General features: G+C 47.4%; 1 protein-coding gene across 3 annotated transcripts in view; it reads left to right on the forward strand.

The window, feature by feature from the left end:
* Positions 1-27,476, forward strand: part of dennd1b (DENN/MADD domain containing 1B) — an 88,033-nt gene that overhangs the window by 52,688 nt on the left and 7,869 nt on the right. For all 3 annotated transcript variants that reach the window (XM_076151390.1, XM_076151389.1, XM_076151391.1), the window contains 10 exons: positions 2,617-2,717; positions 4,571-4,616; positions 6,339-6,440; positions 14,977-15,102; positions 19,099-19,200; positions 23,591-23,681; positions 24,291-24,331; positions 25,621-25,656; positions 26,242-26,298; positions 27,100-27,189. In XM_076151390.1, the coding sequence (XP_076007505.1) occupies positions 2,617-2,717; positions 4,571-4,616; positions 6,339-6,440; positions 14,977-15,102; positions 19,099-19,200; positions 23,591-23,681; positions 24,291-24,331; positions 25,621-25,656; positions 26,242-26,298; positions 27,100-27,189 (792 nt within the window). The remainder of the gene's footprint in view (positions 1-2,616; positions 2,718-4,570; positions 4,617-6,338; positions 6,441-14,976; positions 15,103-19,098; positions 19,201-23,590; positions 23,682-24,290; positions 24,332-25,620; positions 25,657-26,241; positions 26,299-27,099; positions 27,190-27,476) is intronic.

Genomic DNA, 27,476 nt, shown 5'->3' on the forward strand with positions numbered 1-27,476 from the left:
TGTCTTAAGACTTTTCAGATGTGAGTTATTTCCCAGGAGTTGCCGCGTCTCGGGCACGCCGCCTACTGCCTCCTCACATCGCCGTGGAGATAGCAGAGGAGAAAGGAGAGCGAGAGAAACAACAAAACAAGATCCAGAGCTTTTTTTTGTTTTTATAAATCATATTATCTTGGTTTCTGTGACCTGCTCGCCCCCTTTCTCGGCCAAACTCCCCCAAGCCAGCCACCCAGAGGCAGAGAGGGAGGGAGAGAGAGAGAGAGAGAGAGAGACTCCTGTTTCCTCGTGCAGCCTGAGAGTAAATCATGCCAGTTGGGGGGCTCTCACCTTGAGGCCTGCTGGAGATAATTGGAGTTGGTTAGCGAGGTGTTCTGTGCCATTACCTCCTGGTACCATCGAATGGCTGAGGCTTGTCTCACACTCCCAGAGGAGGAATACACCAGCCTCCACTTAGTGTGTGTGCGTGTGTGTGTGTGCGTATGTATATCCACCATGAGACTTCTGACCTCTCCTTCATCACAATTTAATGCCCCCCACCCTCCCTTTGTGAAGGGTGGGGGGGTGAGAAAGGTGTGATAGTTTGGATTGTTGCTTCTGCCGCCAAAGTGCCTCACTTTCACACATGAATATTCATGGCGTTGATTTATTTTCAGAATTAAAATAAAACAAAAATAACAAAGTGTTTGCCGGGGAATTAATCCTGACAGGAGCGCGCCGCCGCCGTGTTTTATTTGAAAACAGCAGGCAGCGGAAATATGCATATGCAGATACACAGAGCAAGACACCAATTAAATGTTGATTAAGTCCTAACTATTGTGGGACCGGGCGGGTGTGTGTGTGTGTGCGCCTGTGAATGTGTGTTTGTGTGTGTGTGCCTGGGTGTGTGTGTTTGTGTGTGTGTGTGTGTGTGAGAGAGAGATCGTGTGGAGACAATAAAAAAAGAGAGAAGGAGGAAGAGATCATTGCTTCTTTTTTTTTCAGCCGATATGAAAAATTAACACGGTTAAAACAAACACACGGGGAGGGAGGAGGCAAGTGGACACACACACACACACACACAGCCTTTCAGATGTCCAGGCTTGATGTTTGGGTGGATTGTGGGGGTTGGGACGCCCCTGTCTCTCTCCCTCTCTCTCTCTCTCTCACTCTCTCACTCTCTCACTCTCTCCCTCCCCTTGGAGGGAGAGAGTGGTTTGCTCGCCCCGCTTTCAGCCGGTCAATTGTGACACCTCGTGCATGTCTGTGTGTGTGCGTGTGTGATTGTGTGTGTCCGCTTCACACGTTGCCTGTTGGAGCTGCAGCAGTGCAGCGGCGGGGCGGCTCCTTGCGGGCGTCGGGGGGAGGGGGGGGCAGCTCCTGGCGGGCGGGGCAGGGGGGTATGTGGCTCCTGGCGGGGTCCCGGCGGTATTGGCCTCGCCCGCAGTCTCTCTTGGCTAACTCATGTTTCATTCTTTGGCAATTTGCCCTAATGAAGTCCCGCAGGAGCCCCTCAGACCTCTGTTCTCTTTCCATATTTAATCATGTTATTTTAATCTGGGGGATGAGCTAACGCCTCTCTTTCTCCTGCTGCGCCTGTGTGCGTGCGTGTGTGTGCGTGCGTGTGTGTGCGTGCGTCTGTGTACACGTGTGTGTGCGTAGTTCAGGTCATTATTATAGCTGGGGTTTCACGAGACGAGGATGTCAAGAGGGGATGCTGGCTCTGAGACAACGGGAGACAATTACTTAAATTTCATGTGTAATCTCGTTTTGACACGGCGCTGAACTCCATCACGCCACCGACCGCTTATTGTTTCCATATAAAATAGGTTAATTATTACATAGTTTTTCCCTTCTAATTTCTCCACAGCTTTTTTGCTTTTCTTACTCTGCTGTTTATTTCGGTCAAAGTCTCTACTTTTGAATAATTATCATGTTTGGCAGAGGAATCTACTTGTTGTCTCCATTGAATCAATACCCAGAAAGAGTTAAGCTGAAAATATTAAGTCATATCTCAGTCAGTCAACTTAAGCCATTCGAATACGGTTTAAAAAGTAAATATGTGAGACGTAAATGTCTAAAAAACGTATTATTTAACTTGTAAAACGCCAAAATCGTGCTTCGAGGATTCAAGTTAACTGCATTTTCACCCAAGCCCACTCATTGCTCTTGTTTCTGTCCTGAGGTCAAAGGTCATGTTTGTGTCTCCTGGTCCCAGTTGCGTTTCCTTTTAGTTTTCTGAGCACAATTAACAAAAACTTAATGAAGTCATTTAGATCAGCAAACATGTTTACAGTATTGACCTTGATCAGTTAGTTAGTTAGTCTTAATACTCGTATATTAAACGTGTCCTTGGATGGAAATAGAGCCGTGGTTCTCTGAAGACTCTGACAGTCTAGAAACCTACTTTCTGAAATATGGTAAACAAAAAAAAAAGCAGGAGAGCACCGAGTTCATCTCACACTGATTCTCTTCATGGGCTTTGACTGCTTTGAATCTTGAGGAAATCGGCCCAAACTTGAGTTTAAACATGTAGAGTTAATGCAGAAATCTGTTGTTTGAGTTTGTTGCTAGTGTTTTGCTCCGTATGTTGTGTTGAGTTTGTCTTATTTTGGTTTTCTTTCTCCCTCCCTCTGTGTGCAGTTAACCGCGTGTGTGCACGGTGCAGCTGCTCTGCTCCTCCCCATGTACTGGCAGCACATCTTCATTCCTGTGCTGCCCCCACATCTTCTGGACTACTGCTGGTAAGGCCCAACCGCATCCCAAACACACTTACACACACGCACCATCAGTATCAATATAAGACGCTCCTTACGCCCCCGCCTCTCTCTCTCTTTCCGGCCCATTTTCCTACACATATACGTACACGGCGTGTACGCGATCATGCATCAAGCGTGCGGCAGCTGAAGGTGCAGACACACGTGTGTTCGCTCTGTCTCTCCTCCATTCTTCACGTTGCTCGTGCGGTTTCCCTCTCGTCGCTCGCACTTCTCCTGTGTGGCCCTCACATAATGAATGGCCCCGGATCACCTCGCTCCATATTTCATGCCCGGTGCCAGAGCGCAGAACTCCCCTCATCCCAGCCCTTCTCTCTCTCTCTCTCTCCCTCCCTCCCTCCCTCCCTCCCTCCCTCCCTCCCTCTCTCCCTCCCTCTGTCTCTCTGTCTCCCTCTCTCTCTGGGGTTCATTACCGCGCCGTCCAACGCAGATCCAACAAATCTGAGTGGACTCTGGATTGAAGCCTAAACGGCGAGCGGGTGTGATGGCTTGTCTTGGCAAATCTGCGCCTTGTTTCAGCTGCAACTTCCAGATCTGTAGTTGTTTCTAAAAAAAAAAAAGAAAAGAAGAAAAAAAGAGGTCAAGTCAGCATCTGTGAGAAGGAAGTACTTCCTTGCCCGCTCGCTACCTCACCACCAGGGACGCGTCGGCTTCAAGCAGCTATTCATCACTGACACTAAAATGTGATTTTCAACACACTGTGAAGACTCATCGTTACCTTATTCGATCACAGCAGGGGGGCGGGGTGGGGGGGTCCCCCGCGCGGTGATTAGGTAACTGGATTAGTGTGCGTACGTACGCGGGTGAGCTCCAACTGCAGGCCTGCTGTGTGTTTCTGCAGACCTGTAAGCTCCTGCGTGAGGCCGGGCCAGGAATCCACCGACTCGGTTGATAAGATTAGGGCCGCACGTCGCTGTAGAAACGGTTTTGTAATATCTGAGCTCATTTAACAAAGCTGCTGGTGGGAAAATCATCTTTTAGAAGAAGAGTGATTCCAGTCGTTGAGAGTGTTACAATAGTTGTCTTACTTGTGCTTGTGTTGTTAAGTTTGTGTTTGTTTTTGTAGATGAGTCGTTACTGCTGGAGCTTTAAACTAAATATGGATGAAAGACGGATTTATCTGCTCTTTTTTTAACCTTAAATTGTGCTCTTAAATAATACAATAAAAAGAGTCTGAGAAATCACAGATGAAGTTGCGGGGCCTGCCCACACACACACACACACACACACACACACACACACACACAGCAGCTAATCTAACGAGAGCGATGGTTCTCTGTGAGAGCGTGTTGAAGCGTCAGCAGCCGTACATATAATTCGATTGGCTTTACGATCATCATATGGATTCTGATCTGTGTTTGTTACGCCGCCCACAGCAAGAGACACACACACACAAACACACACACACTCACATTGTTCTTCACACAACATCCAAGTGCACATCTGTTGCACAATTCCCACTGAGTTGACAGTAATGATTGTAGTTGTAAACATATATTTCACCTTCAGACTATTTTCCCTACATATTAATTGTTTACTAATGAATGTATAGATTATTTTTGATTAATCATTTAGAGGTAGAAGTGAAAACAAAACAAGACAAATTCCCATCGGTTCATGTATGATGTCTTCAAATGACCACAACCAGCAAATGTTTAGTATTGTTATCAAAATAATTTAGTCCCTGTTAATTCGCCGCTAATCTGAACTGTCAGATTCGAGTGTTTGTTACTAAATAGGCGAGAACATTTAACCACTTAGCTTTGCCATGAATTAAACCTGTTTAACTCCATCCTCTGCTCCCTCCCTGGTATCCACAGCGCCCCCATGCCGTATTTTGTGGGAGTTCATCTCAGTTTGCTTGAGGTAAGTAACCAAATCTGTTCTTACGCTCGGTTATACGTAAGTTAATAATGTGCAGAATGAGTGAGAATTCATCGCAAATTCCGAGTAAAAAGCTCCAAGTCAGTACGGAGAGATGCAAACGACTCTAACTCGTTTATTGTTTGTTAGCAACTGTCAGCTCTGGATTATTGAATCATGTTTTGTGCGGAAGATTTGGGAATATGTCCAATAATTCTACCTTTTGGCTTCTCCAACACCTGAATAAAAAAAGAATGGGCCGAGTATTTTTCCTCCTTTTTCTTCCCCTTGTGCTCGAGCACCAAAGGCAGAGAGAGTAAAGCAGTAAAAGCAAACAAAGAGCTTCTCTGCTTCATTGTTGAAAGCTGCCGTGTTGGTTGGGGGCCGAGCCGTCACGCCGCCGCTGCTGCTGCTGTTGTGTGTGAATGCGTGTCGCAGGCATGCGCACATTTGCACTTGTGTGTTTCCATGTAAGTGTTTGTCTGTGTGCATATGTAATTTTGCACATCATATAATGCACAAGTGTGTGTGTGCGTGCATGCTGGTGCGTGTATGTGTGTGTGTGTGTGTGTGTGATATTTGTCTGACAGTTGCAGCAGTGGCAGTATTTATCACACTCTGCATCCATGACAGTCCCCCTTTCCGCCACTACATAATTAGTCCAGATCAGCATGTGAGCCTCCACAGCACAGGCTGTCACAAAAGTGACAAACTAGAAATTCACACACTCTGCTGCCCCCCCCCCCAACACACACACACACACACACACACACCTGCCTGCATCCTGCACCACGCTGAAATAATTGTTGAATTTGTCGCCATCAGGATGCGCGGTGCAGAGCGCAGCAGCCGTGTTGTTGTTGATGCATGAGGACGAGGTTCTGTGGGAGATGTTTGCGTGCTCTGAATGTTTCCTCTCACTTCTTCATTTCCTGCCTGCGTGCGTTACAATAAAGATGTTCTCTTAATATAATATTTTTACTCCCGCGCGTCATTTTTCATGGTTAATGGTAAAGGTGTGTGATGACTCGCCTGGTTTTAAATCTGACCGCTGTCTCTCTTCCTGTCTGAGCTGCAGTGCATGCTGGGATGCACACCTGGATGCCATTTAGGATTTCAGAGCTTGATTTGATGTCATTTCAAAAGATTTTTACCGAATTTGTCTAAAATAAGTCAAATATACAGGAATCAGCTGTTTAATGGAGATTTGTGTTCCACAGAAATGAACCCAGATGTTTACATGTTGATGAATGACGACTTTAAATTTAAACTTCAAATTAGAATTTATGAATAAGGTTTTCACTCTGAATTATATTTCTAGGTTGATGTATTTTAGATTTTTATGTATTTATTTTTCAGTACAAATCGTTTTTTTACTCATTAGAGCTGGAGTTGGAGAAGCTGCAATTCAAGCTTCAATTATATCCTGGAAAGAAATGACTGCAATAAGACTTAATTAATTTATAGGAAAGTATTTTATTTTAATCTCTTAATGCAGATCAGGACCTCACTGCACCTGTTGAGGCCGGTGTGTTAGTGACCAAACAATTCTGTATCATTTGATTGGATCAGCACCACAATTTAATACTTTCTTTTCCTCAACCTCCTATTATGTGACTATCATCACACCTTGTTCAATCAATCAATCAATTGATGGATCGATGGAATGAAGCATGTTAAGCTTGTAAGCCTCCTTGACACTGTTGATGCCGTTTGGTTTCTCAGAGAGTCCGGAGTCGCTCGCTGGAGGACGTGGTCATCCTGAATGTGGACACCAACACCCTGGAGAGTCCATACGACGACCTGCACAGCCTGCCCGGTGACGTGGTAAGACACACACACACCTCATCGCACACCATACTCCAAAGATTCCACTTATTAGTATATTATACGTGCACAGAAATACACACAGACACACACGCGTGCACGCCACATGTGGAATCTTGTCAGACTGCAGCTCCGTCCCCTCCACACATCATTAATGACTGCAGCACCGGCTCCTCAGACGGCGGCGGCGGCGGCTGTCTAAAGCAAACTCCCCGTGGCGTGCTGCGATGCTTGAAGGCGAGCGGCGTCTCCCCGCGACCATCAGAGACTCGCGGGGGGGAAGATGTGCGACTCCCTTCCACCTTCATCTCCAACCATTCTAATCATTATTTCACCAAAAAAAAGAAAAAAAATGAGTCGTGCGCTTTACGCCTGCCCACTGGCACGTTTCTGAGGAAGGAAAGATAGGAGGAGGGAACAAGGCGGCCGAGAAAGAAGAAGAAGAAAAAGGCAGAGATGGGTGATTTTCTTAGAGGGGGGGAATGGGGGCCAATTACCAGTGTGGGCAGTGAAACCACCTGCCAGCGCGTCGTCTCTTTAATTAATGGAGCTCTGATGCCGGTCAGTGCTACAGGAAGCATCACCGCAGTGTCAGGGTCAGTCGCACATTCACACACACACACACACACACACGCAGGCGAGCACACACGCAGGCGAGCACACGCGCGCGCTTGTCATCCCTGTCTTTGTCTAAGCAGGAATGTGTTTGTTTAGCTGTTTTTCAGGGGAGTGTATTAGAGCGTCTCAGCGAGGCGTCCATGCCCCGCTGCGGCCGCCGACGCTCTATAGCCGCACGCCATGTAACCGCGGCGCTCTACGGGCACGCTGGCCTTCCAGCCCCCCGCCGCCCTGACGCCCTGCCGCCACTGTATTATTCACTCCCAGACCTGCCTGGCACTCCCACGCTCCTCCACCACTTCTCCTGATTTTAGCGGCGACTCGTCCCACCGTGCACGACCGCCTCCTTTACCGCCTGCAATGCTGCTTCTGTGCTGCATTTTACACCCTGACTGCCTGTTTGTCTGCTCGCCTACCTTCTTCCCCGGCTGCTGGAGCTTCATGACACCTGTCTGCCATCTCTCTCTCTCTCTCCCTCTCCCTCCCTCTCTCTCTCTCTCTCGTACTTACTGCCAGCCTGGACGTTTTCCTACAGCGGCTCTTTGCTTCTCGCGCCTGTCTACCTTTACCTACCTTCCTTCCTTCCTCCCTCCTCCTCCTCATTCTCACTTCCTGCCTTTGCTCGCTTGCCTCTCAGCACCCAGGGACTCCAGAACCCTAAATTAAATTGCAAAGCGAGTTTGTCATAAAAAAGGAGCCGAGGCTTTTGAAAAGTGACAGAAGCAGAAGAGGGAAGCCTTTGTCTTTGCCGTGTGATAAATTAAGTGGAAAGCTTAGAGCCGTTTTCTCTTTGATCCCTGCTCACCATTTTTCACCCACTAATGACAGAACATAGCTGGCACATCATGTCAAATTACTGCACCTGAAAACTGAAACTTCACCGGCATTAATATATTTATTGTAACAAAGTGTTGTTGTTGTTTTGTTTTTTTTAAATCCCTATTTGTATTTGCTTCCATCTCCTCTCATCTCTCCACCGAGGCTTGTAGATTAACAAGGAAGCCAGCAGGTACTAATTGAGTGGAATTCCAGGTCTCTTGTTAGCTCGCTTGTTAGCGACGAGGATGTGCCACATGGCGTCTGACGTGTCGTGTTTACCAGCACAGAGACGTTTGAGGCTTTGTGCAGTTTGAGGCCTGAAATGTTGATGAGCGCCGAGCCGCATTGTTGCTCCGGCGCATTGTTGCTCCGGCGCATTGTTGCTCCGCTATTAAAACCATTTCATTTTCTCTCCCTGTGACGTGGGCTACTTAGCACGCCGGCTTTATTCAGTGTGATTTTGGGAGCACGCAGACCTAAGGAGGAATGATTATTCTTGCTTTAAAAGCCCCGTCGTCGCTTAGCGAGAAGACAAAGCAAGAAATATATTAGAAATTAAAGGCTATGGGCAGTTTTAGTGCACATTTGAAGTGAAGCTAAGAGGAAAAACAAAACAGAGCGATATTGATTTAAGCTAACCCTTAGAAATGCAGCTAGCACATGTGGGCCGCATTACAAGGGCTCGGCTGACCACTGGCCAGGTTCAGAGGTCACAGTTGTCCCGAATTAGCCCCCCTGTCACTGAACAGCCCCCTCCCCAACCAATTTAACACGTAATATTTCAGATTTATTGACGATCACAAACGGCAGTAGCTGTTCCGTTCGCCTAAAAGGAGGAATGGCCGAGTGGAGAGAGGGAGAGAAAAGGAAGTGGTGTCCGTTTCCAGAACGCTTTGGATGTTTGTGTGAACAGAAACGTCGCCGTTAGCAAAGGTTCGCCCTTGGTTGTGGTTTTCTTGTTCTTCATTTGTGGTTTTTTAAATGTGCAGGCTGAGTTTTGACACCAGTTTAAATTATTCACATTTATCACATCATTTTTTAGTTGGGAGTTTGTGTTTTTCCTACTCTTAAAAAGTTGAAAGTTTGTTCGACACACACACACACACACACACACACACACACACGTACATCTATTTTAAGCTGCGTGTTTGTTTCTGTGCTGTTGTTCTTTCACATTCTTGACTCATATAAGAACAATAGTTTGAGAAAAAAAATTGATTTGACTTTGTAAATTTTTTGGCACGTTTGCCATCATTTACTGCAGTGAAACTAAGTATTCTTATAGTTTTCCTCGCACTTTATTAAACCATATTAATCTCAGCCACTGTGCTCGTGTCGTTAAAAATCAACGCGTTGACAAGCAAACTATAAAGAAATGTTCAATAAAAACAACTTTCCCAGGGAGATCAATGTATTTCCATTTGTTTTTTTGTGTTTTTTTTCCCCGCTTTTTTCAGCCTTTCGCTCCCGCATGCAGATTGTTGCTGATACAGCTATAATTGGTTTTTTGGTTGGTGGAACTGTTTACCGTGCGAGTCATTATAAGTATCCAAGAATAGCAAATTAGGAGTGTGTTAATTCAGAAAACAAACACAGCGCCACCAAATCCAATTCCTCATCTGATCCCGGCAATTGATCTCCAAACAAATGACGGAGGAACATTTCATGTATTATTCTTTCAGTGCGACACGTTCAAGGTGAAGAGCTTACATCTTTATTTTGAGACGCTCCCTCTCTCTCTGTCTTTACCTCTCTCTCTCTCTCTCTCTCACACATACACACACATACATCACAGCCTAATTCCTTCTGTTCTCCTCTCTCGCTGCTTTGCTGACACCGTGTACCCATACGTTCCTTCGCCGTCACGCATTTGATCATTTGTATTCCCAATCAAGGGGGGGCGGGCGAGGGGAGGGAGTGGGGGGGGGGGATATACGGCAAGCACTCCCACTTCCTGTATTTCAAGCCCGGCGTTTGGAGCCTTACAAATGAACGAGGGGGTTGAGGTTGTGTCTGCGCGCCTCTCCTGAGATCACCTGGCACACTTAATCAAACATCAGCAGCTTTAATTTGCCGTTCAGTTGCCGCCGCTCGCAGAGAACAACATCTACATCATCAGACACTACAGGGTACAACCGACAGCAGGCACACGCACGCGCACACGCAGACAGTAGACCAGGAATGTTAATCAGTGACATCCAGATCTAGTTCAGCAGTAAACTTTAGCTACTCACAGATTTGTGCTTTTGTCCAGCAGCTTCCCTCGTGCGTCTCGTTTTTGCTGCGTCCCTCTGCAGCGGTGCCACCTACACTAAAGCCCCCCCCCCCCACGCACACGCACAAGCACAAGCACACACACACACACACACGCACGCAGGCTCCCCTGGTTACAGTCTGTGTGGGCAACGTGGTCGCTCCACACACTGAATACACACTGTAAGAAATATGTGTCTAAACAACAAAATCAACAACAATGGAGCCTCTAAGAAAAGTCTGATGATGTGTTTAGTTGCTCTGGATCTGTTGCTCTATGAGGGGATTTCTGCAGGGTGGCACTGTCGTAATCGGAGCTGAACTATGTGCACACACACACACGCACACACACACACTGTGTTGGGTGTTAGCAGCCCTTCAGTTTAAAAGCCTCACTTCATTTGCACATAGTCTTCTGTCTGCTGGCAGTTCACACTGGTTTCTAAGTCAAAAAGGGAGAGCAGCATCACCCACTGCGTTAGCTATTGAAGTGAGAGATGACATTTAGCTGTAGTTAATTATGTATGCAAAACTCCGCCGCTCGGCTGCTAGAAGAGGTCAGCTCAACAAAGTAACCTCACACCGGGGAGAGACTCGTGGCTATGAGATCGCCCTATTAAAACACACACACACACACACACTTCCTCTTCCCTCCTTTCTCACTCTTTCATTTTGCCTGACTAATATATTAAATTGCATGTACTTATCAGCCGCGCAGTTAAGAATTGCGTTGCTCCCTGCATATGTTTGTGTGTGTGAGAACAGGTGATCTATTTTAATCTTTCCTTTTTATTCCATTAGGTCCCTAATTTAACGTTATTTAAACGTATTAATAGCGTTGTGCCAGCGGCTAGTAGCGGCTGAGGTATAGATATATATAGATGCAGCCGATTGTGTTTGACTCTGCAAATGAATCCACATTATCTTTACTGAGAACAGGTTCATTTAAAAAATACATGATGACGAATTCCAGCTGTTTTTTATTTAAAGAAGCTGTTGAAAAAAAACAAGTGGTATTTGTTTGAAATTGATTAAGCGAGATATTTAACACGTTTCAAGGTGTGTTTTTTCTGCTCTACATGCGTTTGAGTGCGTATGCTGCTAATCCACGTCTTTGTTCAGATCTGTGTGTGTGTGTGTGGTTGTGCTGGTGTGTGTGTGTACAGTTCAGACTGCAGCACATCAAAGAAAGTGGGAGATTTTCATAACTATTTTTTTTCTTTCTTTGTAGTTCTTTAATTACGTCCCCATGGTTTTCTTTCCCCGGACAGAATCTTAAACAAAACATTCTTTTTTTTTTGGTGAGAAGAGAAACCTCAACTTTTAATTTATTTATTTAACACCACACACACACACACACACACACACACACACACACACACACAAGTTTCAGGGTCGTTATTTGGTGCTTTTCTTACGCTCTCGTGGAAATTTAGTTTGGGATTCTAAATATATTTTCTGTTTTCCTTGTAGTAAATAACATCACGTTGTCACTCAGGCGACACTTTGTCTCAAACTTGAACTTAATGAGTGGATGAGTCGTTAATGAACAGCATGATGTCGCCCGACTTTAGAAGACGTCGACACCCGATACATTATATTGTTTGTTTTTTAATTTGTCAGGTCAATTTCTGGAACAAAGATGCCGCAGTTTGCTGTCAGGAGGTTTACACACTTAAAAACTTCAATTAACGAAACAAAAAATCATAACCAGATCAAAATAGGCTTTAATCAATGACGGTGTGGATTATTTGATATTAAATCTATGCTTTCATTGTCTTAAAATCAGTGTATGCGATGTCTTAAGCTGAATTGGGCAACGATGAATCTATACGGTAAATCCACGTATTCTTCCCGCTCTGAAATTTGGCGATACAGACCGAAAGCAGAGTGCTGAGAGAAAGAGAGAGAGAGAGAGGTGGGGGGCTGTTTGTCTTTGTGGAGCTCACTCCATCATTTATCCATTAGTCTCCAAAAGCCTGCGTAGGCGTATAGAAACGATATTTACAGTACTTGTGCCCTCTGTGTACATCTGCAGGTACTGTACACACACTTAGGCCTACACACACACACACACACACACACACACACACACGCACAGACAGATGTGTGGTGTCACCTGCAGCGGTCTCATCCCTTACAGTCAGGCAGGGATCACGGTTGCACCTGCTAATTACCATTTCCAGCTGGAGAGTTAAATGGAGATCTGTTCCGCGTCTGACCTCCGACCCCGTGCTCTTTATGTGACGCACTTCAAACCCTGTTTAGGGCTGGCTGGGCCGCGCCTTAATGAGGCCCCATGTCTGCCCTCTGTGGGCTGCGCGCCTCCGATGCCCTGCTTTCATCCCCGACTATCCTCCCTTGATGTAAATTGAAAAGATCACAGCTACGGGGAGAGGACCTGGACTGGAAAGGCCTCTCTGCATAGATTATGAATATCATAACTCAACAGTTTCTCTTCTTCATCCTCCCTCTACCCCTACCACCCACTCCTGCGTCCCCCCCCCTCCCCTCCCTCCTCCACCCCCACTGCACAATGCTATAGTTCTAATTGGACCCAATGGGGGACTCTCTGCCTTTGATCTCGTCACCGCTACTGTGACTTTACACTAAAAAATGTCACCGCCAAATAGGGTTATCACCTGTAGAGCCTGGCCTTCCTCTGATGCCGGCACGCGTCTCGTTAGCTTCACTCAAACCGCAGCAGTTAATTAGTCTGACAGAGCCATTACAGCCGAGGCAAACCTGATTCAATACCACATCACTAAACACACACACGTTATGTCTCCGATACTGTGCTCTTATCTGCTATTTGCCTTTAGATTCACTACTTCTTAAAGCGAAAGGAGAATCATTGCGTCTGTCTCTAACTTTAAGAGTAAACTAAGTAAATTTGTATTTGTTGCTTTTTCCAACAGTTTCTTTGTAACACGGGGCAACAAAGCAGCAGTGATTGTGTCCCCCGTCTCATTAAAACGTGCTCTCTCCCCCTCAAAGCCTGTGAGCGGAGTAAACCCTGCCATCTATCCCCTCTCCTCCCAGTCTGTGGGGTACGATGCTTCCCCCTCTTAGACTGACATTGTGTTGGCTTTGATTTGATTTAATGATTTGCGCGGATGGTAGACGAAGAAGAAGCAACGTGTGAAAATGCACATACACATGAAATATTAATTTCAGAGAAGGCTTTACGTAAACATTAAAGCATTTAGTACAATGAGCCAATATGCAGATGACACTTGTTAATTTAACAGTGATAAACTTTCCGTTTGATGCCTGGGAGCGTTCGCGGTGGCGTCGTGGGGACGCGGCGGAGAGCGGGAAAGCTCAGGGGAGACGAGTCGATGCTGCTCGTTTTGTTTTTGTCCCAGTTTAATGCCACTCTCTCGCTCTCTCTCGCTCGCTCTCTTACTGTCTGTTTGTCCTCTGAATGAGCAACGATAACAGAAAGGCTAATCACACACACACACACACACACACACAAACACACACAAACACACACACACACACACACATGGTTGTTTGGTGAACTTTATCGGTTGCAGGTGCTCTCCATTTCCTCAGCCTATATTTATGCAGAACATCCTTTAACCGGAGTACTTTGGCCTGAGCTGCTGTGACATCGTGCATCTGCCCTGCTGAAGTGCCCACAAGCAAAGTCACCAGGGCCGTGTCCCAGTTCAGATCCATGCACTTACTCTATCTGGGTGTGTGTGTGGGCTAAACATTGGCTCAATTTCTGCAGGAGCCCAAAGATAAAATGGATGAACCACTTCAATGTTTTGGCTTATAAATTTGTTGGTTTGTGAGGGAAACCTGTGAAAGTTCATCACTGTGAGAGAAGGCGTCAGAATTGGAGGACGACTCAGCCTTGGCGGAGGTATGCACCTTCTGAGTGCCTCCTGCTCAGTGTTTTGAGCACATTAGTCGCTTCCATGTTGTTATACAGTGATCTAACTATCATTGAATGGGTCTGGATTATATTTTCAGTACCTTTAGTTCAGTTGATAGCCTGCATGACAGTAATCCAGACGTCCTGTGTGACCCGATCACATTGTGCTGTGGTGCTAAGCTTGCACAGCCCACACAGCCAGCGTCTCGCCCTGCCTGCCTGCCTCGCCCTCCCCGCCTCCCCCTCGCTCTTCCTCAGCGCAGCAGCAGACTGCTGCTGAGCAGGTGAGCAGAGCCTCTTGACAACTTCCTCCCCAGACTCCCCAGGGCCTCGGCGGCCGGTGTGAATCTTTTGTCATCCTTAAACAAGCCGAGGCCTGCTGCTCCTCCACTCTCGCCTGGAGTCCCAGAGAACGAGCTGGGAGAGGGGAAAATAATTAAAGACTTTCTTTTTATGTCAAGAGTCCCTTTTTGGAGTGGGAGTCCAGGAGAGCCGGCCCGGGGAAGGGAGGGGGGGGTGAGGGAAGGGGAGGGTAGGGTGGAGGGAGGGAGGGGGTGTTGCAAAGAAAGGGGAGAGCAAGAAGGTGATGGGGAGAGAAACGAGGGTGGCAGAGGGTGAGAGAGGAAGCGCAAGGATGCGACTTTCCATTTCCTTTCTCCCCCCCTCCCTCCCCCCATTCTCCGCTCAATTAACGGAGCAGCAGGTGCTCGCAGCAGCACAACAGATAAGCTTTGAGGGAAGGCTGCAGCTTATCCCTTTCTCTCTCCTTCTTTCCTTTCTGAGATGACCTGCAAATGTGATACTTCACACCCAGAATAGGCCTCGCTGTTTCCTCCACCAATTTCAGAGGTGATAATTTAACTTTTACCCCTCAATTTCTGCCCCACCTCTCTCTCTCTCTCCCTCCCTCCCTCCCTCTCTCTCTCTCTCTCCCTCTCCCTCTCTCTCCCTCCCTAGGTGTCCTCTTTGAAGAGCAAGCTGAAGAAACAGTCAACAGCGACGGGGTGCGGTGTGGCGCGGGCCTTCCTGAGGGCGCAGGCCGCTCTGTTTGGGTCCTACCGCGACGCTCTCAGATACAAACCCGTAAGGCTCCGCCGGCTCTGACCGAGTTCCCACTTCCTTGTTTTCTGTCAAACTCTTGTCTGTTTGTGCTTTTCACCCAAGTACGACAACAAACACCTGTCTCAGAATTCCCCCCCACACACATTTGCATAACCACAAAATAAAGGCTTAATATGTAATGGACATAATATATTTTCACTCTATTCACAATGAAACGCACTGCAGTGATCTCAGTTTAGGCAGTTCCATCTGTGCGTGGTTCGATGTAGGCAGTTCTGACTGAAAGTAAGAGGTGTTTTCAGGCAGAGCGCAGAGCTGAGGTGGGCCTGTCTGAGGCAGTGAAATGTCAGAGGAGCTGAAAAGAGTCGGGACGTTCCCTTTGAAGATCCCTTTTAGCCACCTTTGGTGTTTTACTCTCCTTTACAAAGCCCCTCTAACATTTCTTCTCCGGGTCTTTTCTGCTTATCAAGTGTGAGTCAGAGCAGAGCAAACTACAGCATGTCCTGTTTGTCAAATAGCGAAGCCTTTGTTCCTTTTGGCTTTGAGATTAATTGGACTTTGTGGACTCCCCGAGTCAAGATGCTACATTATTGATGCTGTCTCTCTCTTCTCTGTATACAGACAGTATATGAACAAACTGCCTCCCTTCTGACACAAGAAGCCAGACTCGGCGTATGTGTGTGTGTTTGTGCATGTGTGCACGGCATGCAGTAATTTCTCAGTTCTCCCACACTTTCACAGTGTTATCTTTGAAACAGGATCCGTACTGAAGGCTATAGTTAACATACATGCACACGTATTACCGCACACACACACACACACACACACACACACACACACACACACACACACACACACACACACACACACGCACCACACATCTGCCTAAGTGACAATACTGATTAAATTGCTGTGTTCGGATATTTGCGGAATCTCACTTTTGCCGGTGTTCGGCGCTTAGGAAGGAGCTTCTTCCCAGACAGATCTGAGCTGCGCTGGGGTTCACAGGCCCATCTGCCTTGACAGAAGGAGGGGTGTGGATGCTTGCTAGGAGCCTTGCTGAGTTGTAAATGAAACAATACTGGAAAATGATAACGAGTTGAAAAGCAATCATCTGATTAGAACGGCATTTCATAGGTCATCAATTCTGGTTCATGGTGACGTTCCCCCAGGTGCTTCTCACCAGCTCTTAGCAGCAAGCGCCTGTGTGTGTGTCTGGAAAAAGAACCCAATATAGCTGCTAAGATTAGTTTCCCACCAGCGCTGATGGGTTAGGTGGGTGTGCATATTCAAGCTGCTGTGTGCGATTTAAGGGCAGCGTTAGTTTGAGTTTCTGACAGGCAGGCTTGTAACCGGTTCAAATCATAAGACCACATCTCCCCCTCCCCCCGCCCTCCAGAAAAAAGTTGAGTATTCCTGCTTGAATCGAGCTTTTGCATGATTATCTTTGCACCCTTTCCTGCAAACTGTTAATACCCCGCTTATTGGATGCAGTGTGGAGCGACACCTCTTTGAGATGCAGACGGGTCGGACAAAAACCAGCAGAGATCTTGAGATGAGAGGGAGTTTTTGAGGAGTTTAGCGCACCGAAATCAAGTTCAGTGTCCCGAGTGGGGAACAGGCAGAGTACAAAATTACACACTTACACATGTCCAGACTGTCTGACTCGTCTCCAGACTGAGAGATGAGCGACCGGCGGTGTAGTTGTTGACATGTTGAGCCAGACCTTAAAGAGGATCAGGAATCTGTTAAATTAGGTTGTTTGTGTACGAATTCTAATCTCCATATAGGTAAGATTGCTTTAGTGTCAGTCTGTATGTCAGATCTTTAGTCACATTTAAAGCTCAATGAAGTGATATTGACGAACCCTGGAAGTATCTCGTACCTGTTAGTCCCCTTTAGCGCCTCACATGCAGATCCGTCAACCGTCATTACATTTCAGTTTACGGCGAGACACAACAATACGAGAAACCTTTAGCACAGAGCGGGAAGACGAGGTGAGGTTTTTCCCCAACTTGTTAGCAGATTTCTTACCTCCCTGATGCGTTCCTGCTGTGATTGCGTTTACACCTGTCGACTCGCAGCTGTGATCCAATCAAATCTTAAGAAATGTCACATCCTCGTCACTCCCGTGTTTCTTTACACCCTGGCGAACGCGAGCCCTCTTGTATTTTTGTCACATCCGCGCCGGCCTACCGTCAGCTCCCGAGACGTATAGCGGCGGCGGCGGCTCGCTTAGATGCCTCGCTTTCTTCCCCAGCTGCCGTCTTTCTGCGTTTCATGTCGGTCAGGTAGCAAACGCTCAGCATTGTCTGAACTTTTTTTTGGGGAAAGCTGAGAAATAAACAGTGTGTGTGTTTGTGTGTGTGTGGAACAGAAAACCCGTGAACTGTTTAGAATCGCTTTTAATGCGACAAAATGTAATTCATCTGCAGCGATAGAAGCGAGTTAAACAGCCCACGTCTGCAAACGAGCCGGTGTGAAGTCGTTGGAGGAGAGTTTATTTTTAAAGGTGAAATCCAGTGACTCCTACAGGATTATGGATTAGTGCCACGTGTGTGTTGGCACATTCAGACTCACTCGCCTGTCCAGTGAATATAATACACCTACTGTATCGTCTGAGTGAGAACAGCAACAGAGTCCTCAAACATAAAACACTCAATCTCATGCATATTATTCATACAACTGTAAAACTTTGTGTTTCCCAGCTTTTAAGATCATATTGCTGGTTAGAACGTAAGCAATCGATCGAGTATAATGTGCATTTGGGGAGATTCAGCCAAGCAACAGCAGTGAATCATCAGCATATTGGAGGATTTATTGCTGTTTTTGTTTTGTTTTGTCAAGTATCACCACTTTAGCAAAGATTAGAATTCAGAGGCAAGAGTTAAAGCTACAGTATGACTTTTTCAAAACACAAAAAATGGAATTTCTCGGAAAAAGACTTAGATTTATTGGCCAAGTATGTTGAAGCACTCATAGGGTTTGTCTCAGCTTGTCACGCTGCTTCTCTAAATTTGTATAAAGGTTTTTGGACATTTTTGTGGTCTTTGTTGCGCCGGACAAGCTTCTCCATTGTCTGTGCTAGTTGTAGATTTGGGACATTCCAGCAGCGGCGAAGCTGTGTGAAGCAAATTTCTTCTGTTTGAATCTGAAGTTTAGTCTCAAGTCTCAGCGTTCCCGTTCCCTTTAGTTAGCCGCGGCGTCGTCTGAAGCTTCAGTAGCCCGACGGAGATTTAACTCCAAAACCAGAACGCGCCTGGAAAACTTTTACTGATGTAAGTGGAGTGATATTCCTGTGATGTAATTTGGGCCAGTGGTATCATCTGCCCCAACCCAGAAAAAGAAGAAAAAAATAAATAAGCAGGCTATTCTCCAGCGTTATGAAAGTGTTTTTAATCCGCCGCCATTGTTACTCCGAGCCTGGAACACACAAAAGCGCATTGTTTCACACCAGGAAGAATTTAGAGCAACGCGGAAATATGTTGAGAATCGCGTTAATTACGAGAAACAGGAATTGGAAATGACCGTGGGGCGGCGTGTGATTGGCCCGCAGTGGTTCTGTTGTCATCCTCTGCGTCTGTAGCTTCCAGGCCAGCACACATGATGTAAGACGCAGTAATAATGGGAGAAGGGCGCTCATGTGGAGCCACGGTGGGGCTTTACTGGGACACCCATGTCTGGTTCCACAGGAGCCAGGGGAGCTCCGGCACTGTTTGATTTCAAAACCCCGCTCCCTCTTTCTTCATCTTCATCTTCATCTTCATCTTCTTCTCCCCTCGTCTTTCCTTCCTGTTCATTTGGGGGGTTGTTTGACGCTCATTTTCTGTTTTTCACTAATGAAGAAACAGCATGCAATCGCTCTTTGTTAATGAAAACGGCACGATATCATCAATAACTCCTTAACACTTATCTGCCTTTAAAGACGTTGTGATACGTGATTAAAATTCCTATTCAACACGTAGAAAAAAGAGAAGGATTTTGAATGTAATGTGTTTGTCTGTGCCGTCTCCTCAGGGGGAGCCGATCACGTTCTGCGAGGAGAGTTTCGTGAACCATCGCTCCAGCACCATGAGGAACTTTCTGTCCAAGGCTGTCAACCTGCAGCTCTTCAAACAGGTACATGAAGCTGCGCCCGTGTGTGTGTGTGAGCGTGTGTGTGTGTGTGTGTGTCAGAGTGTGCAAACTGTGCACAATTGTCAAGGTTTAGCCATTAAAAATCGTGATTTCGGAACAATGTGGAGAACCTGGACCTTATGTTTGACCTCGTGTCTAAAAACGGCACCTTTCTAACTCCACCCGGTGATTGCAGGTGACTGAACGTCGACTCGTGCACCGCGTTGACAGTCGAGCTCTTCTGTTAAGCGCAAATGGAGAAAGATGGCCGGGTGCGTGGCTGGAATGTTACTCCGTGCTCTCCGCTCCGTTTATTTTTGGTGTTGAACAGATTTTTTCTTTATGTTCAGGTGTAGGACAGTCTTCGTTTCTTCGTGCGAAAGTTTCTCTCGCCGTTGCCGTTCACGCAAAGGAAACTATCAAACTTATCGGCGGGACTCGTTGAGTGTTTACGGCCGTGACAGTTGGATCGTTGAGAGAGGAAAGGAGACGGAGTAGCCTGGAAGCCATTTGTTGTGTTGTGTATCTCTGCTCACACACGTCTGATACAGTTGTAGGTGTGTTTTTAGCATTAACTAAAGCCTCCAAAGTTGAGATTATTAGCAAATTAAAGCAATTAAAGTGTTTCATCCAAAATTAAAGCATCTCAAATGTTCCAAAAATAAATCCAAAGCAGGTCGCTTTAATGTGAATGAGGGTTATTATGAACCTTTCAGTTACATGAATCTAATTGTGTGTGTGTGTGTGTGTGTACGCTCGCAGGTGTGCCCGTGTTTGATCTTCACCCTGAATGCTTCTCCCTCTAAAAAGTTCTCCAGCAGCACTTGAACTTATCTCATCATACACACACACACACACACACACACACACACACACACACACGGCGTGGACACCTCCTGCCGCAAAGAACATTTCCTCCCACCCCCCCTGAATATTTTCCGCGGCGCTCCCTGACCCGTGATAGCGGCGAAGCCATTCACCCCCCGAAGAGACCGAGAGCCCCTCAATCGGCCTTTTGTCTGTCGCGGACGCTCTGCCCCCCCCCCCACACACCCCGTCGCTCTATGATTTTCCCAGGCCGGGCAGATAGTGAGCAGCAGTTCAAAGCCCCCCCCCCTTATCTCCTCCCCTCTCCTGCACCGGGGGATGGGGCCGGCTTATCTCCTCCACTCCTCTTTCCTGCTAAAGTGAGAGAGGCCGGCGGTCCACCCAGGCGCTGCTCCGGCCATGACCCACATCCGCTCACACACACACACACACACACACACACACATTCACACACACACAAACAATGCTCGCTTGTGCCTCCACAAACACACGTACGCAACTGAGGCCCGGAGACGTTCAGATCGTTTCAGCTCCAGGATTCGTGCATTTTAAATTATTAACGCTGACTTGTTTATTAATTAGCCGCTGATAGGTTGTGTGTATCAGACAACGTGAGGCTTCAGCGCTCCAGCAGCAGCAGCAGCACTTCCTGTCTCAGATGTGGTATTTGTTGCTGTTGTGTTGTGCAGGTGCATCTAATCTAAAGTGAGCACCAAACTCAAAACTCCTGTTATTTGGATTTATAGACATTAACGCAGCAAAGCGCCAACGGTTCCACGCCGAGCTGAAAGCACGTGCGCGGCGCCGAGGTGTTACCTGAGTCTGAGGTGTCGGCGTCCCGGCAGGAAATTGCTTTTTTCGACAGGCGGTGTATTTAGCGACGGTGTTTTCTTTCCTTCTAAAGCAAAAGTCGGAACTTCTTTGACTCCATTTCCAAACATCAGAGTGGCACTTCTGTGAAACGGAGCCGCCAGGTGAGGTCAGCCCAGGTGTCGAGCGCAGCGCCTCCAAATGCCTCCGTCTCTCTCTCTCCTCACCTCTGGGCGCGCTGCATTTGCCAGAGCCAGTCATACACACAGTCACACACATACAGACAAACACACAGACAAACACTCTCCCCGAAGCATCTGTATCCTGCTAGAAGTCTCTGCTCCTTATTCCTTAAACCCTGCACGCTCTCACTCTCTTCAGCCAGCAGGGGGTCTCACTCTTCCTCACTACCAGGGACCTCTGGTGACATCGCCTCCCATCAATCAATAATCGCCCCTCCAAACCATTTTAATTCAAAGTTGAATATTCCCCCTGTAAGTCATGATGTTCACCTTCTCTACCATTTGATATTTGACAGACAGGCATCTCAGCGGTGTCACTGCCTCTTCCTCGTCCCACCTGAGCTCCACCTGGACCCTGTTCACCCAAATTTATATTTTGTCGCTCATGCCGGTGGCAAGATCCAGCGCTGACATCGCTTCATACTTTTCTACAGTTTTTCGCAGAATTTGGCAAATAAGGTTCAGGGTGTGTGTGTGGGAAAAATATGTAATTTAAGCCTGTCATACCTGTGTGTGAGTGTGTGTGTGTGTGTGTGTCCACAAATAAACCCCTGCAGAGTTCTATTCTAATCCCAATTTCTGGCTTTAAATCCTTTACTGTTGTGACTGATCTGTGTGTGTGTCAGTCAGTCAGTCGGTGTGTGTGTGTGCATGTGTGTGTGAGTGAGTGCTGGCAGCCAGATGGGATAACTCGCCAGCTCCCAACAGCAACAGGAAACAAGCTGACATGGAGACGTGGAGAGTGTGTGTGGAACGCTCTTGGCTTGATCTCACTCCTACACAGACACACACACAAACACACGATTATACTAAAGATAATTAAAGTGTGTATTTGCTTTCATATTTCTGAATGAATCAATCAGCTAATTTATTATTTATCTATTAGTTGATTAGTTTTATGAGGGCTTCTGCTCGAATCAAACAAAACAATGGGAAGCCTCCTATTGTGCGTGCATGTGTGTATGTGTGTGTGTTTCTGTAAGGATTGCAGTGATCACATCGTCTTCTATTGTTGAGTAATGTCTAATTAAGGAGCACAGCGAGCCAGGTAATCTGGCCTGGGGAGGAGGGAGGCAGAGGGGGGAGGAGGAGGAGAAGGAGGAGGGCGAGGATAAGTGGAGGCTTTGGCCGGGTGATGATTCGGGTTGATTATCTGCACTAATTGGGCAGCCGGAGCGAAGTCTCACCTCTCATTAAAACCACCTAATGATGGAGCCTCAGCCTCGTCTGACCGCAGCCCGACCAGGAGCGACCGAGCCGCTCTCGCTAGTTAGTCAGCGAGTTAGTTAGCGGCTTCTCCCCCCGGGGACCTGCACCCTAAAACCCCGTCCCTCTGCGGGCACCCAGAGGTGGGGCAACACGTGTAGCAAACAAACACTCTGTGATCGCAAATGTCTCTTTATGTTTCTTCTCCTCCTCTCATGGCGCCCGGGCTGCTGGAAGAGAGTGATTCTCTCTCTCTGAATCGTCCCTCTTGAGGTTTCCTCCGTTATTATTCCTCTCACGTCCAGCTTTCCCTCTCCTCCTACTCCTCCCCCTCCTCTTCCTCACAGAGCTTCGGGCCGGGTCAGCAGCCTCTTTTTTTAAACGCGGTTTTACAAATAAACCGCGACTCCAAACTTCACTCAGCCTGTTGAAGCCGGTGATGGAGTCGGATATGAATGAAGACGCAGAGATACTCCATGACGTCGCCGCCGCCGCCGCCACCGCACAGTAAAGCGACACGTTTGCCGATAGTTGCGATGGGATTAGACAGGAAACTGCCGGCAACCGACGGGTCACTGTGGTCCAGTCAGTTAATTGGAAGCAGCTCACCCCTCCTGTGTGTGTGTGTGTGTGTGTGTATGTGTGTGCCTGAAGCTGATATATTGATACAGATCTTATATGATGAAAATCTCAACACGTTCCAAATGTTCAAAGTGGAGGGAAGATTAAAGAGGAATCACAAAGTACTCGACAGTTATGAGACAATGTGGCGAATGTGCCGTAACGTTCCCGTTGTACCGCCGCCTCTCTGGATCTCATCACAGGGTGGAATGAAGCCCTTTGATGTGTTTACAGCTTTGATTAATATTTTTGTTATTCTCCGTTGTTCCTGTCCGCCCCGTCCTCTCGGTCAGAGATTGTAAGGATCTCGGCGGGTGTTTGGAACGCGGCGAGCATGTGAGGAATGCCGCATCTGCCTCGGCTGCTCTCGGGCCGTCGGGGGTTGATATTTATGAGACGCTGGGGTTTTGTTTTTTTTCTCTCGCCGTGACAAAGAGAGGAAATGAAACTTCCTCACGTCTCAGACAGGACGCAGTTTGTCGTCTGCCGCTCTAATCCCTCACCTGCTCCGCATTACCTGCAGCTCCACCTCATCTTGTATGGGATGTAGTTTCCGTCAGGTAGGATTAATAATGCCCCCCCCCCCTCTCTTCCATGTGTGTGTATGTGTGTCCATGTGTGTGTCTGCACCCCCTCTCCCCCCCCCCCTATTCCTTTAATAAGCATGTTGTAATTTATGATTGCAGTTCATCGAGGGACGTCTGGCCAAATTGAACGCAGGCCGCGGCTTCACAGACGTGTTTGAGGAGGAGATCACAGACGGCGGCTTCTGTGGAAGTGAGTAGAACCCCCCCCCCAGTCCTGTCCGTCAATTAGTCCCACTCTGTGCACGCCACGTGTCTCACCGAGCGGCGCTGGATGACTTACGGTTTTTAATAAATCAAAGAGAAACTAGTGGTGGTTGTGGAAATAAAAGGGGTTGGGACGTCCAGGGGAGATGAAATGTAAAGAAACCTAATCGTCCACTGACTGAATGAAATGTTAAATCAGAGTTATGTGTCATGTTGAAATTTCTGACGGACCAAAAAAAAGTCAAAGTTGAAGGTAAATCAAACATTTTCTCCACTTTCACTGTGAAAGAGGAGAAGATTTAAGGCCGTTTGGCAGGAAGGAGCCATATTAGCAGAGGAAACTTTCAAAATCAACCACATTACATCATCCACAAACTGGAACGCTGATGTGAGAAGATCTGTCAAAGGTACAGTTTAGATGAGATAGATGACGAAGGAGCCGGAGAGGAAGAAAAAACACCCAAACACCCACATAATCTGCAATATTGAATAATGTTCCAACATGTGAAAGTGTTCATCGTTCCCTATTCATTGTTAATCCTGTTGAGTTAAAGATGATTATTCATATTGCCTGTGTTTTATTCATCCCCTCCAGGTAATTCAAGGTCTTATCAGCAGTGGATGCACACAGTGAAGGTAATGGAGGACGTCCCTGCGTGTCACACTTACAGCCTTTTATCTGCGCGTCGTCTTTACGTTTCGCTCCACCGTCTTACGTGTAATTGAGAGCGTGATTGACAGCGTTCAGCGTTTTGAAGTCTCCGCGTCGCCTTTGGAATAAAAGAGGCCGATTCCGTGTACAGACCGGAGCCGGAGTGCGGTTCGGCGTGTGTGTGGGGGTGTGTGTGTGTGAAGCGGCGCGTGCAGCAGGACAGACGGGGAGGGAGACGGAAGCGATTTGACGTGACAAGACGTCCTCCGACATGACATGTTGATCTGGCAGCAAACACGGGCGTTACTCCGCTGAACCGACCCAAGAACACAGATCCTTCTCTCCTTCATCTCTTCCTCCTCTCCTCTTCTTTCCCTGTCTCTCTTTTCATCTCTGTCACTGCCCCCCTCCCTCTCTCTCCTCTCTCTCTCTCTCTCTCTGAGTCTCTCTCCCTCGCCCCCCCTCGTCTCCCCGCGCCGTCAGCTAAGGCTTGAATTAGTTCTCTAGAGTGCTCTTCAAAGGTTTGTTAAAGTTCACGTTTCCTGACTGACAGGGATCTATACGAGGGGGCTCCTCACCTCGCCGCCGCCCCCTCCCGTCTCTCCTCCCCTCTCCCAACGCCCGGCTGCCATTTAGCCTCCGCGCTAACACTAAAGACCAGAGAGGGAGAGGAGAGTAGAGGAGAGGCGCTGGAGACGGAAGAGGAAGTAGGAGGGACGTGTAGGAAGTGGGAGAGGGAAGAAAACGGGAGGCGCGGTGGAGAGACGGAGGAGCCTATATGGTGCCAGGCTGCAGAACTTACAAGTGCATATCAATCACGCACCATCGCCTCCGTCTTCCCTCTGAAGGAAAACTCCCCCAATGCTGCGAATCGTGTCGTTTATTACCACCCAAGTTTATTTATAATCACAAAAGCATGTATGAAAGTTTCCATATTGCCATCTTCCATCACTTCGTTGACGTTGTTGTTGAGCTGCAATGAAACACTCGACGCTAAGATTGTGTTTGTCTGTTTTCTATTGCATCAAAAAGAAACGTCTGTGTCGCAGCTTTATTTTAAACAGCTTTCCTCCAAATCTGGCAAATTACGTGAAATATAAAAGTCCTGCACGTGTCCATGTTTATCTATATTAACATGTAAATGTTTATGATAATTGTGAAGCCTATACAGTAGATGAAGAGTAAAAGTAACAGTTTGTTGGAAGGCCTGTGTGTTTCTTCCTCTAACACTGTTTTCTTTGTGTGTGTGTGTGTGTGTGTGTGTGTGTTCCAGAGAGGAGGAGCGCTCATCAACACAGCTGTGATAAAGGTAAGTTCATCTGTCCAATCAAAATGTTTATTAAGTGTATAGTCGGCCCAAAAACGTCCCTGGCGGCTTTCAGCTCCGTCCACCAGGGGGCGGGAGCTACAGGCGGTAGGGAAACACATTCTCTGGGTAAAAACACTAGCGCTCACCTTTAATTATCCTTTCTAGTCGCCCAGTGCTACAGCGCCACTCAGTGGACAATCCAGGTTATAATCTGTATTTCAGAGAACCTGGAAGTCCCCTTAGTCACCAGTTTTTATTTTTTTCTCTGTTTATAGTGGTTGTTTATATTTCAAATGATCATAAATAGGCTGCAGGAGAGAATGTGAGTGTTGATGGTGGTGTATCTTAGGTGGGCATTGTTTCCCTTCATGCTCTCGTCTCTCATGAGCACGTCAGCGTCTCTCATCCTCTTGTCTTTGTGTTTTTTGCCACAGGGATCAAAGCGTTTCCTCATGTTACATGAAAGCAGAACAGAATGTTAATGGAACATGTTTTGATTAGTAGTGTGTGTGTGGGTGTGTGTGCGTGTGCGTGTGCGTGTGTGTGTGTGTGTGTGTGTGTGTGTGTGTCTTTCTCCTGCCACAGGCCAAAAGTCATGCCAAGAGGGGCATCCGGGACATTAAGGGCCGACTGAAGGCGCGGGTGAGCAAAACACCTTCACACCTTCCTCACATAGATACACACACATACACACACACACACACAGATCATTGTGAGGCACACATAGACACACACACACACACACCCTCATAGAAACAGACAGGGGCGGCTGCTTTACATGGAGTGTGTGATTCTGACGCAGGCCTGTTTAATGACTGTTGAAGCCTGCTTAGCACTTTGTTCGTCTCTGTACATTTTTAACCAGCGCCCCTCTGGCTATGGCCTGTCATGTCATCCGCACCACGGCCCCCTCGCTCCCCTTTATTGTCTGCATATTTCATCAGCGCGCCTGTGATTTCCTCAAAGCTAATGTAACGAGCTGTATGTTTCCATAAGCCTGACGGACGTGATAACGGCAACAGCAGTTTGATCTGTCAGCGGGAGAGCCGGAGCGAGAGGGCAGCGGCCAGGAAGAGGAACAGTCAGAGCCGCCGCCGCCCCGATCGCTCAGGTCGCTCTGACCTCGGTTTGTGCCACTTTTGGCTTTCTTAGCTTGGGATCGCAACTCTTCCTGCTTTTATTGTGGCGTCTGCTTCTTACACTCGGGACCTCAAGGCACAGGTGTAGCAAGGTGAGACAGGTTTAGGAGGTTCACACAGCAAACATGGACCTGACCAGAGCAAAGGGCAGCTGGAGATGCATTTGTAATTCACTATCTGCCTTTGTGTGGGGGGGCTATACGTGTATGTATAATTATGGTCTGAATGCACACACACACTCTCACACACTCACACTGCTTTTAATAGATGTGCTAAGATGTCTCTTCATCACTTTGTCTCTCAGGAAGAGGACGATGAGGGGATGACATACCGTCCAGGATCTCCTACCAGCACCAAGAGCCTGTCTCCTAGGAGACTGCAGAAGATCAGACGGGTATGATGTCCACACACACACACACGCACACACGCACACACGCACACACACACACACACACACACACACACAGATGCACATCAGTTGATGAGTTAACTGGGTGTCGCGCCCTGCAGCTGCATTTGGTCGCCGACTCGGCCTTCGTCCTCCCTCTCTCTCCACCCCTGTCTACCTCGTCTCATCTCATGGACGTACATTCCTTTGTCAGGACGCCATATGTAATGATGAGCGTCTCGTAGGTAGGAAGCGACTTGCGTGTCGGTCAGCGTTTTCCTCTGAAGCGGCGG

Source organism: Genypterus blacodes, unplaced genomic scaffold (genome assembly GCF_046128005.1).
Source record: "Genypterus blacodes isolate CSIRO-AG114 ecotype Tasmania unplaced genomic scaffold, CSIRO-AGI_Gbla_v1 ptg000054l_1, whole genome shotgun sequence".
Classification (NCBI taxonomy): Eukaryota; Metazoa; Chordata; class Actinopteri; order Ophidiiformes; family Ophidiidae; genus Genypterus; species Genypterus blacodes.